The sequence below is a fragment of the Octopus bimaculoides genome, chromosome 2, assembly GCF_001194135.2.
Source record: "Octopus bimaculoides isolate UCB-OBI-ISO-001 chromosome 2, ASM119413v2, whole genome shotgun sequence".
Taxonomy (NCBI): domain Eukaryota; kingdom Metazoa; phylum Mollusca; class Cephalopoda; order Octopoda; family Octopodidae; genus Octopus; species Octopus bimaculoides.
In genome coordinates, this window is record NC_068982.1 from 83,888,937 (window position 1) to 83,902,750 (window position 13,814).

The 13,814-nt window shown below is 33.4% G+C and overlaps 1 protein-coding gene across 1 annotated transcript in view; it reads left to right on the forward strand.

Moving 5' to 3' along the window:
• LOC106882591 (SH3 domain-binding protein 2) overlaps positions 1-13,814 on the forward strand; it is a 195,475-nt gene that overhangs the window by 157,106 nt on the left and 24,555 nt on the right. The window contains exons 4-5 of the mRNA XM_052978388.1: positions 3,771-3,826; positions 10,543-10,682. Of these exons, the coding sequence (XP_052834348.1) occupies positions 3,771-3,826; positions 10,543-10,682 (196 nt within the window). The remainder of the gene's footprint in view (positions 1-3,770; positions 3,827-10,542; positions 10,683-13,814) is intronic.

Sequence of the window (13,814 nt, forward strand, 5' to 3'; positions counted from 1 at the left end):
ATATATATATATATATATATAAATCAATTTAAATAAGAGCTATAATGCGATCCATTGTAAAGACTTTATTAATGACCTATGAACATTTCGATGCAATATTCCGACTCACTCCTGTATGTTATAAAATATGGAATATTGTATCTCTTCAGGGTCAGATTTGATTAATTCATAGCAAACAGCAAATAACAGGCAACATTAAAAGTTGTCTTAAACAGGTTAAAATGACAAGAAACATATTGGCACTGCATACAATATTGGTTAAGAAAACCGTTACATAGTAAAGTAAGTAAGTAAACAGTGTTGTTAAATTAGGATATTAACCTAGGATGTTAAGTAGCAACAGAGTAAGGGACGCTGTAAATATTTACACTATTTACTTACTTACTTTACTATGTAATGGTTTTCTTAACCGATATTGTATGCAATGTCAATATGTTTCTTGTCATTTTAACCTGTTTAAGACAACTTTTAATGTTGTCTGTTATTTGCTGTCTCCTATGAATTAATCAAATCTGACCCTGAAGAGATACAATATTCCATATTTTATAACATACAGGAGTGAGTCGGAATATTGCATCGAAATATTCATAGGTCATTAATAAAGTCTTTACAATGGATCACGTTATAGCTCTTATTTGAATTGATATGCACACAAAATTGTATGATTATCAACCTTTCATATGAGAATTTTGCTACGTTGATAACAGGTACAATATTTTTATCAAATTTTTGGTAGAGATCTATAAATACAAATATATATATAAATAAAATGGGATTTAAAAAATCCTGGCAGATACCAATTAAGCACTCAGTATAAAAAAATATGGTTAAATTTTCAACTGTCAGATGCCAGTAAATGTAAGTAGTGTACAAATCCCAGGTAAATCCTTACGCATGACAGATAAATCCAACAATTCTTTTGTAAAATTTTAAAGTTTGGTCACTATGATTTTCTTTGTACATATTATTTGTTGCTTTATACATACACACACACACACACATACACACACACACACACACATATACACATACACACACAAACACATGGACATATATGCACTCACACACATAGACATATAAACATATATACTTGCAGTCTGTAACCCCACACTTCATCACACTATCATTCATCACTTCATCACACTATCATTCATCACTTCATCATTTCATATCTGCTCTATTATTCTACTTCTGTAAGTCATGAAAGCACACCCTGCTATTAAATACAATACCACAATGCTATTAGTACTATTAGTCATCACAACTCCTTTGTACTGTTCCAATTGGCATCCATTTTCATTCTTATCATTCCTACTCATATTTACCACTCCACTTCATTCCTTGTATTCACCATTCATTGTATTCTCTGACCTCTTCTACCCAGTTTTTATATTTACTTCACTTTCCTCCTACACTCTCACAACCTTACCTACTTTCCTTAATTCTTCTGCATCCCTGCTCTCTTCTATACATTTCTTGGACATCTTACTATGAGGGTATGTTCTCACACCTCATCATCACCATATTTACCTCAGCTTGAGCCCAACCACAGTCTCTTTATGCACCCATGTGAAATGTGAGGTAGCTATGAATCTCCTCCATAAATAGTAAACCTGTTCCTGCCCCATTCCCATTATACATTAATTTCTGAACACCATACTTAGAGTGACCACGTTATCGCCTATCTTCCCTCTCAGGGATTTCTCCAATCTTGCAAGCTAGAAGGTGAACTCACTAATGTTTGTTGTATTTTGGATTGTTATCATGGATGGGTTTGTTGTCTATATGGACAGCAGTGCTTAGATACCATGTAGAACAGCAGGCCTAAGGTGGTGCGTTTGAATTGTTGGCTGCCAGAGGCTTGACAGCTATAAAATTGTTCATTCTTCCTGTTGATGGATAATGCAGGTTGATGTAGGATGTGTGTTCTCTTGGGGAGGTAAAGTTGGAAATTGCAAGATCCAGGTGAGTACAGAAGGGGCCCCACGTACATACATATTAATAATAAGGTTAAAATCTTTCAATGATGTTTAAAAATAAGATTAAAAAGTATGAAAATAAAATCAAGTAATTTTTAAGATTGAAAAAATGCCCTACTCTTCAGGCATCAAGAAAGAGAGAGAGAGAGAGAGAGTAACATGTCATATTTCTTTGGAAGACATCACATATGTGATTAGCATGAACATCAAAGAGAAAAAAGATAACTATGGCCAACTGCTTCAAAAACTCCAGCTTCTATATCCAGATTACAAATTTACATTTATAACAGCAATAAAAGGAAACTTGGTTTTGTAAGTAAATGCCTAACTGTCAACCTGGATAAGCTTGGATTTTCAGTAAAAGAAATTAGCCAACTGACTCCCACATTACAAATACAATCTGTAAGTGGAATAGTAAAGCTATGCAAGACTTTTCTCAGATTTAAAACGTGACACTATTTTAGTTACCTATATTTCAATGATGGAGCTTTGTATCTATGTCAGAAACCATCTCCTTCAGAGGAAGAATTTAAATGATTAAAAACAGAAGAGAAACATGAATGCACTGCACAGATTGATTGTTTTATCATTGATAAAATACAGTGTTGCAGAGATATATTTTAAGGGGACAGCCTCCCTGTTATGCTGTTCATACTTTCAGCAAACCCCTTGTCATTCATGTTGAGGAAGTCTGAGGGGTATTTCACTGGTTCACAAGGAAATAGATATACTAAAAGTACACGCTGCTTCTTTGTCGATAACTTGAAACTGTATGCCATGTGTACCATATGCATGAGATGAAAAAGAGCCTTGAACTGGTTAGGACATTCTCAAAGGATATAGGGTTGGAGTTTGGTCAGGATATGTGTTGCTGTATGGTTGTGAAAAGTGGGAAAACTGTAAACCATACTAGCATAACCTCCATCAAATGATTTAACTGTTTCTCCTATATCTGATGAGGAATGTTACAGGTACCTAGGAGTAGATGAAAACATATCTTACAATGGTACCTGTAACAAGACAAGTCACTAAAGAATATTTTCGCTGGATAAGGAAATTATGGACCTTGGAACTCTTTGCATTCAATAAAACCATGGCCCACAATATGTTTGCAGTACCAGATTTGGGCTACATGATTGGATGTTTGATGAGATCTGAGTCATTGATGTGAAAACGTGGAAGATACTGACCAACACAAATAGTTTTCACATCAACAGCGATGTAGACCACCTCTACCTGAAATAAAAACAAGGAGGCAGAGGTTTTACATTGATCCAGATTGCCTTTGAATATCATATCATATCCCTTTGGCAACATCTTTTAACCACAAAATGTTGAAGTACATCCCTTGACCAAGTTTGCATACACAAGGCAAATAACATCATGTGACTCAGAAAGTAGCTCCTCAAGCAACATTCCTTGCCTGATAACCTTGAAAACATGTCCAAAGAAGTCACACAACTCTAAGGCAACATGTCATCAGATGAAAAGATGAGCATATTTCAGTAGAAGACCATGCATGAGTATGTTAGCAGAAAGCTCCAGTAATAATTTCTCTCTTAGAGTTGAGCACCATTTAAGTACAATGCCAGCCAAATAGCACAAACAATTTAATTTCCTGTACTGTTCATTTCCACTCTTACTCACAACCTCTTTTTTTTCAGAAAAATTACGTAAGTTGTTTGAGTTTTTTCTTTATTATGATTTGCATATGTACATGTGCAATTTTTTTTGTTTTTTCTTTTTCTTTTTTCTGAGTAATTCTGAGGAAATATGAATATTTACTGATAGGAATGGATGAGGCGCATAAAAGCTGAAATGCTTAAAGCCAATAATAGGCCCATTCGGTAAGTGTTAAAATTTATTTTTTGTTTGTGTTTTATTTTCTAATTTTCACTTTTTAATTCATTCATTCATAATTAAATTTGTGGAATATTGGTTGGAGTTGATTGGAGAACGGAGCTTTAGACTTTACTGTATTTCAGTGGCATGTGGTGGCTTTTGAGGTGAGTCATGCAATAAATATGAGTATCAGCTGAAAAGTTTATAGGCTGATCAATACACTCTCATGGAATATGACCAAATGAGATTTATTTTTCAACATAGTCCCCACTAGCAGTCCACACATTTCTTCCATCGGTGTTACAGTACCTGGATCCCATTGGTGAAGAAGCTTTCACCCTGTTGAGAAAAAAATCACTAACAACAGATATGACATGATCATCACTGCTTCAGGATTTTCAATGATGCCTTCAAAAAGGCTGATTATGAAATTATAATTTTCTTTTGTAGCAAGTGCAAGATGTGAGAAATAATTCCATCTTGTTCCTGTAGCTTTGGGAAATCTTTTTTAACTATGTTATCTATTGCATTAACCCTTTTAGGTGATTTCGTAAAAAATGTACCCAGTTCATTTATTGTAGAAAAAAATATCTTCCATTCTTTTAAAGCAGAGCATGCTTGTGAAAGAACTAAATTTAGGACATGAGCACAACAATTAACAAAGATCGCACATTTATATCTCTCTCTTACCATGGAGTGCAACCCATTTAATTGTCCTGCCATTGTAGAAGCACCATCATAAGTTTGTGCAATTTAATTTGTTTCCACACTTCCATGTTTCAATGCATTTAAAAAGATTTTCAGATGAAGCATTTGCTGAATGATCGTTAAAACTGATAAATCATTCTTTAATAACACAATCTTTTGTAACATAATGTTAAACAATTAACAGTTGAGAATAGTTCGACACATCGGATGTTTCATCTACAGAAATAGCTATGAATTTAGCCTGCTTCAGTTCATTTTGTATTTCATCCAACATAACTTTCTGAAATGCATTGACCAAGTCATTTTGAATTCTGTTTGAGAGACTTGAGAAAAAAAAGCTGTATCAAGATGGCTTGCCAGGACACATAAGAGGTGCAGCAATATCAAAGGAAGGCTAACTGGGAAGATAGTTTTTGTGTGTGGCAATTGCTCAGGGGCAATAAACACTGAAAATGTGCAGAAAACAGATCCCGTCACATTCCAGGGGAAAAAAACTACAAGTAGTTGATAGCTTCCGTTACCTAGGAGACCAAGTCAGTAGTGGGGCTGGTTGCTCTGAAAGTGTAGCTGCTAGAATAAGAATAGCCTGGGCAAAGTCCAGAGAGCTCCTACCTCTGCTGGTGAGAAAGGGCCTCTCGCTCAGAGTAAAAGGTAGACTGTATGATGCAGGTGTATGAACAGCCATGCTACATGGCAGTGAAACGGGCCGTGACTGCTGAGGACATGCATAAGCTTGCAAGGAATGATGCTAGTACGCTCCGCTGGATATGTAATGTCAGTGTGCATACACAACAGTGTAAGTGCCCTGAGAGAAATGTTGGACATAAGAAGATGTGTGAAAGAGAGATGACCGCACTGGTATGGCCATGTGTTACATATGGATGAGGACAGCTGTGTGAAAATGTGTCACACCCTAGCAATAGAGGGAACTTGTGGAAGAGGTAGACCCAGGAAGACCTGAGATGAGGTAGTGAAGCACAACCTTCAGATGTTGGGCCTCATCAAGGCAATGACAAGTGACTGAAACCTTTGGAGATATACTGTGCTTGAGAAGACTCGGCAAGCCAAGTGAGACTGTAACCATGGCCTATGCCAGTGCAGCATAACCAGCCCATTTAAGAGTACCCTTCAATCATTGGGGAATAAACTGCACTTGAGAAGTCCTGTTGAAGCAAGTGAAGTCATTGTTGTGGCTGATGACAATGATGATGATGATGATTTGCTGATTAAATATAAGTGTTCTTTATAATTTCCATGATTATTTAGATTCTTTAGATTCAAACTGACCCCAAAACGACAATTCCTGGTGACTGAGAAAAATTGATTAATCACTGCAGAATGACTCTGTTTTGTTTAACTTTATATGCTCTATTTTTTTATAAGCATCCAATTGCAAGTCTATCCAAACATTCCCAAATGTTTTAAGATCTATCAAAGATTGTATATGTCTTTGAGAACATTCATGTTTTACCATGGCCATATGTAGATTATTTAAATTATCGTAACCTTTATCATTCCAAACCGTTTTTTCTAAACTGAATAACAAACATGGCCAGCAGAATAACTTATTTAGCTTAACATTTCCAGTTAACCATTTTTCTTTTCAGTCTGAAATTGTCAAATTTCTTGTTGGAACCTTGCAAATTAGGTTATTCAATTGACTATATCAGTTGTTTAAAACAATTACCTTTCTATATGGTTAGTTCACATTTATTTTTTCCACTTTATGGAAGTCTATATTTTCTCTGTTGAGAAAATCTATATTTTCTCTGTGCTTTCTAGAAGAAAAGCCCTCACATAACTGAGATACGATGTCAGTCCAAAATTTCAAATGTTCATAGTCCTTTGGTGGCAGAGGTACCGTGTGGCCTTTTACTGGAGATATATGGATCACCATACCTTATATCAGGATTTCAGTAGTTCCACAGTTGAGGAAGCTGTTTAATACTAAACATAATGTTTATAGTAAAAAAATTTACATTCCCGCAGTTGACTGCCATAGTGGATTGGGTCTTCCATGAACAGAGATTATGTATTGAGCATTTGTTTCCTCTGCAACAGTTTCAAAAAAACTTTTTGGTAAAAATAAAAATAGATACTCCAATGGTTGAGCATTGGGAGGTAGACAGTGTTGTGGACTAATCTTTTCTGAGAAATCAGGAATTGTGGTTGAACCATGTGGTTCAACCATGTTGCTGTAACATTTCCAATATCATTTTCATCACTTTCATTATCAAAATCTTCCTCATCCGACGAAGATTCACAGATGTCAATATGATCCATCCGAAGACAAATCACTGTATTTTCATTTATATTTTGTGCATCATTAAGAGTAAAACCTTCAAAGTTGGAATCATTACTTGCTGATGTCATATTGCTAAAAACTAAGATATACACTTCTTTTCAAACATTGAAAAAACCAAGAAGTCTAAAAGATTTCATCATATTTTTACTTGAATAAAGGCGGGAAAGGCTTTATCTCACATTATCTCAAAGCTACAAGAATTCAATATTGCGATTTGTTTATTTTCTTAGCAATTTCATAGAGAAATCAGATACGGCCAGATTTGACCAGGTCAAAGGGGGAACAATTTTTGGCCAGTTAAAAGGGTTAAAGAGTGGTGAAATTAAAGTCAGAACTGAGAGGGATGCAATTAGATATATATAATACATGTAGTTGGGTGTAGTATTTTATTTTACTATCTTATTTCTTTATTAATAGTGAAATGTCTCAAAAGGTACCTAAGTAACAGAAACTATTAAAATAGGTATCATGCTGAATTTTTGAAAATATTTAAATCCAACGTCTTCTGTACTTTTTCTTGGAGAACATCCAAAAAGTAACATTTTGATACCTCATTTCTGAAATTTGACTGAATATTTTAGGAAATATGATAATTTGAATGGTCAGTGAATTGGTTGAAATTTTGCCTAATTAGGCTTAAATGAAACTGAGGTGATAATCATCTTCAAATTATACACTGACCATGGTATAGTAGTTGCCTTTGTTTTTTAGGTTCTTGAAAATGAAACTTTTTTTGGCCACTTTTTAAATATCTAGGAAAGCCTATCTTGTTGCATGTAACAAACAGTCGATTTTGCAACACAATCATAAGCTTTTCATGTTTTCAGACCTAGCTGAATCCCAAAGTACAAGCCACAGGGAGTTGAGTCATGGCACGTTTGTTGTATGTATAGAACTAAATAATTTTTAAAATTTTGGGACATGATACCATTTCAGCAAAATTTTAATGGCAGAGTTTGGGATTAGGACATCCGCATAAGTTGGATTTTCTCTATTTCGACTGGGATTTTTCTAATTTTTTTTCACCAAGCCCTTGGAAATGATTGGTGGGGGAAAGCTTTTTCTTATAAGAAAAATTTTGGAAAATTTTTTTTTTACACCTCCTCCCCTACCCACTCCAGACTGATTTGGGCCTTATTTTTGTGTGCGTGTGCTACACACTTCAAAATGGTGAAAGAAGCGTTTTCATAAAAAAAAAAAATTTGAGAACATTTTCAGATGGAATTTAAGTGTGATTTAAAGGAGATTTAGTTGCTGCTTCTAGCACATACCATGACCACTTAATACCATCCTTGTTTTTCTCCCCTCCACCAGCACCAAGCAAGTGTGTGTGTGTGTGTGTAAAAATAAACAGAAAAGTATGCTATTAAAAATATTTTCTGAAAATTTATGATTTTTTTCAGTCCACCCCTTTTCATTTCTGTTTATAATTTTAAAATATTTTATAATTTTAAAATATTAGAGAGCCTGAGAAGGTCATTGCTAGTATTTATCTACAGTGATTTTAAAAAAAAGGTATGTAAAAGATAATTTATTTTAATAGCATACTTTTCTGTTAATAAATATGATTTTTCTTACACACACACACACACACACTCACTTGGTGCAGGGGTGGGGTTTAAAAATTTAAATTACAAATTTGTTTTTGTTTAAATCCCATCAATGAACCACACTTGGGCTCAACAAAATCCATGCATTATCATTCCATAAAATGTGTTTATGGGGAGAAAAAATATTGAAAAACATCAAGACATAACATTTACATATCATGCCAGATCCGCTCAATCATCATCGTATTTCTACCTATTCACAACATTGTCCCGCTTTTGATTTTGACTGCAAAATGGTAGCGCTTATTCTAGTTCAATGTGCTGAAGAACTATAACTCAATTTATGTTGAAAATGATAGTCATGAAAAAGACTTTTTTTGCTTTATTTTGATATATAAACTGAGTGGGGTAGGTTAGCTTATCGTTATGAAATATAAAAATACAAATTTATTTTGACCTCACTCTCACATTAAAACAGCAAAAGGAAATAAATGACATTCTCAATACAATGATTCCATGCTAATTTGGGGCTCAATTCAGTGCATTTTTTTCATAGAAAAAATGCACTGAATGCACTTACCAATTTGTTCATCCATTTCTTGAAATGCTGGCTCAAACTCAGTATTTGAAGCCTTAGATTTTCATTCCATTTCAGCTCTTACCACGTGGGAATATGCCATTTTGACAAGTAGCATTAGTAGTATTCCCTTTTTATTGACTTTGTGCTTTGGCAATGACTACATTGAATTTGCAAGAATTCTTGATAAAATCTTTAAGAAAATATGTTCTCTACTAAGTGAAAAGTAACAATAAAATGTTCACTTTTATATTCAATAATGATTATTTGACTTACCCCCACTGATTTTTATTACAAAATAAAGTTTGAAAATGTCCTCTTCATGACCATATCATTTTCAACACAGATCAAGTTATAGTGTTCCAGTGCATTGAAGCACTACTGTTCAGCAGCCAAAACAAAAGCAGGACAAACATTGTGAATAGGTGAAAATATGATGGTGAATGAGGGGACCTAGCATGGTATGAAAGCGTTGGATTGTGATCAAAAGTATATGAGAAGAAAATTCACTTTCAAAACTTTCAAATGATATGTAATTTTCCACAGAAAAAATGTATTTTGACATGAAAATGATCAAGCAAAAAGTGTGATTTTGTATGGTCAAATTATGCTTGTTGCTCCTTCTACAGAGTGCTACAGTGATACCTAATTAAACGTTTTTGCAATAATTGATTTTGTTCCTTTTTAGCATTCTTTATTCAGATCTTCACAGCTAAACCTTGAAGGTCAATAAATTTATTCATGCATGCATCAGGTGTGAATTCAATTGAAATATGCCAGTTTTCTCTTGCAGAGACAGAAAAGGAAGTGTGCCAATTTTGTATTTCTTTTACAATGGAATGAAATTAACTTCTTGATTCCATTTGTATTTTTATTGTAGATGTTAGATACTATTTTAGCTTTCATCGAACCAGTTACAATATATTATTAGTAATTATTGTTTTGGTCCTGGAAGGCAAAATTGAAATGCTGGATTTAAGTATGGAAACAGATCACAAAGTAACTACTTTACTCTGATGTGCCACTACTTCTTGAACAATACAATTTTATCCATTTGTTACCTGCTTGAGTAAGCAGAGGAATAGTTTTTTTCTTTAATTAACAATCTATTTAAAGTTTTAATTACTATTTGATAAGCTGTTTTTCTTTTCATTGTTATGTATTACCTAGAACTAATCAGGGTTTTCTCTAAGCCCATTCACAATTCAGTTTCAGATTTATACCATAATAAAGAAATTTTAAAATCCTCAATCATCACTAACACTACTACCCTTTATTTTATTTTGATTTTCAGCTGTTTAACTACTTGTGCATCTCTAGTGAGCAACAGTATTCATTATTTCATTCATTTTATGTATTCATTAAGTATTGTTTAATTATACACGGATATCTTTCTAACTTTCAGTTATTCTACTATAAAGTGAGACTGAAATTATTTTTTTTGATTGATAGACATAAGTTAGTCCAAAGTTACTTTTCACAAAGAGATAATAAATACAAATAGTGAGGGTTTTTTTCACCCAACTTACAATGTATAATTGTGAATCATAAAGACACCTTAATTTGTTTTGTTTTATTTAGATCTTTACCTGAAGGTTCTTCTGCTGAAAGAGTAGATTTTCCTCTTGCCAATATTAACAGTATTGAAGAAGCTATCTATGATGACATTAGTATTGAAGAAGTTATTCAAACTATTCCTGATCAATTCAAGATTTCATGTGGTATGAATTCATCTTTTTCAACATTTAAGTGTTAGTAAGAGGCTCATGTATTTCATAATTTTACATTTTTTGAATGGATTATTAATAGAGTAGTAATGATTGTGCACTGTGCAAATACTTTTCCAACTTTATCAAATGAGCTTGTTCCTTAATAGCTATTGCAATTTCTTCAGTTGCTTTTTTACTAAATTATTTCAGCATTGTTCAGGCCTTAGATACCCTTCATTTCAATTTAGGTGAAGAAGGTTTTTTTGTTCAGAAGGGGATTGCTAGCAAGTGTTCTTTGCGAATTCCAGCACCATGACAGATGATTTTCATCTGCTGCAATCTATGTGTGAACTTTTATGCACCAAGCACCTACATGAGAGAATCACTCAAGGCTAACGATGCAGTGTTTGGTGCTCTAACAAGGTATTCATATTAATATGAATATAAAGATAAGCTTTTAGTATTAATACTGTTTCTGTCACTATTAATAATTTTTTAATAAGCCTGCTGGCTATTTGTGACTTCAGTGTCTGAAAAGATGCCAATGTTCTATATACCATAACAGCAAGATTTGACTGGCATGTGGTGACTGGCACTTCCCACTGATGAGGTCCAGTAGACTGAAATCATGCAATATGGGAATTCTGCCTTCTGATGATCAATAATATTAATATTCATTGGCATGAGAGAAACTACAGCAAAGTGATTTAGACATTAAAATACATATTCACGAATCTTCTAGCAATATATATACATATATATTGAGTCAAGTACATCAACATCAGCAGTATCAAAATCAAATCAAATGGAAATTGTAGTTGTGAGCCCCATGCCAGTAGCACATAAAAAGCACCATCCAAACGTGGCCGATGCCGAGTCAAGTACATCAACATCAGCAATATCAAAATCAAATCAAATGGAAATTGTAGTTGTGAGCCCCATGCCAGTAGCATGTAAAAAGCACCATCCAAATGTGGCCAATGCCAGTGCCGCCATGACTGGCTTCCATGCTGGTGGCATGTAAAAAGCACCATCTGATTGTGGTCGATGCCAGCTCCTCTGGCCCCTTGTGCAGGCGGCACGTAAAAAGTACCCACTACACTCTCGGAGTGGTTGGCGTTAGGAAGGGAATCCAGCTGTAGAAACACTGCCAGATTAGATTTGGGCCTGGTGCAGCCTCCTGGCTTCTCAGATCCCACTTGAACCATCCAACCCATGCCAGCATGGAAAAAAGATGTTAAACAATGATGATGATGATGATAATCAAAATAAGCAACAAGATATCAAGAGGTGATACAGTATGACCGTTTCAAGCAGCTCTATTTAATTGAACAATGCAATCATTACATCGATTTAAATGCAGGGCTATCCTCAGTTGCATAAATAGATAAATAGATTTTTTTTAATCAGTTGGACACATTAATATAATTTTACTCAAATGCTCTAATAGAGCATGAATAGGGAAAGAGTCCATGTTGCCACTAATGTAGCTAAGAATATACTATACTTCTAAGAACTGTATGAAGTTTGTTGGGGTCATAGCTTGTAAAAGATTATGGTTCATTTTTAATTTATTAGTCTTATTATCAACTACCAATTCTAAGACTAGAGGACTGTGTCTGTTTAGAATGGAGGGCAGGCGTGAGTTGACAGCACATAGCTGGGTATGGTCATAAATATTGTCAGGATTTTAGGATTAGTATAAAGTAACTGTCTATAAATGAGGCTGGGTAGGGGAAGACCCCAAATCAAGATGTTAATTACCAGTTAAAGGGGCAAGACACTAATGAAACCTATGATGTTAATACAGAGGAAATTATCATGGGGTTCTATGGATGATTGTATATAAACAATATTGTTATGTTGTATAAAGATAAAATTTAAGATTATTAAGAATGATATTATAACCAGAATAGATAAAATGTGTATATATACCAATTTTCAACATTAGAAAGGGAAGATTACATAGAATTAGTTTAATATTCATTCATGTACTTTATTATTTACTTATTAGGTGGTTTCTGTAAAGACTGCTCTGGGTGTTTACTTATGGAATACCTGAGACAATAAATCATGCTAAACTAAGAATAAAAAAAATTGGAAAAAAGGAAGTTGTGCACAGATACATACACATATTTAACTATGTGCTCACATGGAAATAAACACAAATATTTGTACTTTGTTATGAGTATGTTATAATCAACTCTCATAGACTTAAGTAACTAGAAGGCTTATAACTCTATTTAAGAATATTAACAACTTATAAGGGATAAGAGGTTGATAGGTGATGGTATGAAAATAAGAAAACAAAATAATAAAAAATTATAGAGAATAGTAAGAAAATATATATATAACTTACATTTCAAAGAGACTGAGTATTAAAATTTGAGGTAGGGGAGAGATAAAGATAATCCAACAGAAGAAGCAATAGGTATGGTAGTAGTGAAGGCAGTAAGGAGGTATTCAGACCGAAGGGGTATTTTATAAGTCATAAAGTTATTGTTATTACATACATGATTTTATAGTTTCACAGGAGGTATATAATTAGGAGGCTTACTTACATAAAAGCGATTACAAAATACATAAAATGATTAGTAGGGTAGAACATCATAGAAAGGAATAAATAGTTTAATCACCAAAAACATGATGAAGTCAGACTAACTAGGTAGGATTATTCGTAGGATAGTAACTACATGTAGCATACCATATACTAAACCATATAGCTTATAATATATGCAATACACTTTAATTCATCATATAACTCAATATCCCATGATTTTATTATATATAATACTAGGGGGTAAGTTCACATCAGATATGACACTAAAAATTAATTTTCTCTATCTAGGTTCAAGTGTAGCACCTTTAAATGCTAATTTCGAAAATATTTAAATGTACAGGTGATTCTATGTACACATGATACATATATATGTATATATATATATGTATATATATGTGTGTGTATGTATATATATGCATGTATATATATATGTGTGTGTATGTATATATATGCATGTATATATATATGTGTGTGTGTGCATATATGTATTTATATATGTGTGCGTGTATATATATATATATGTATGTATATATATATATATATATATATAATATAAATAATATATATATATATATTATATATAT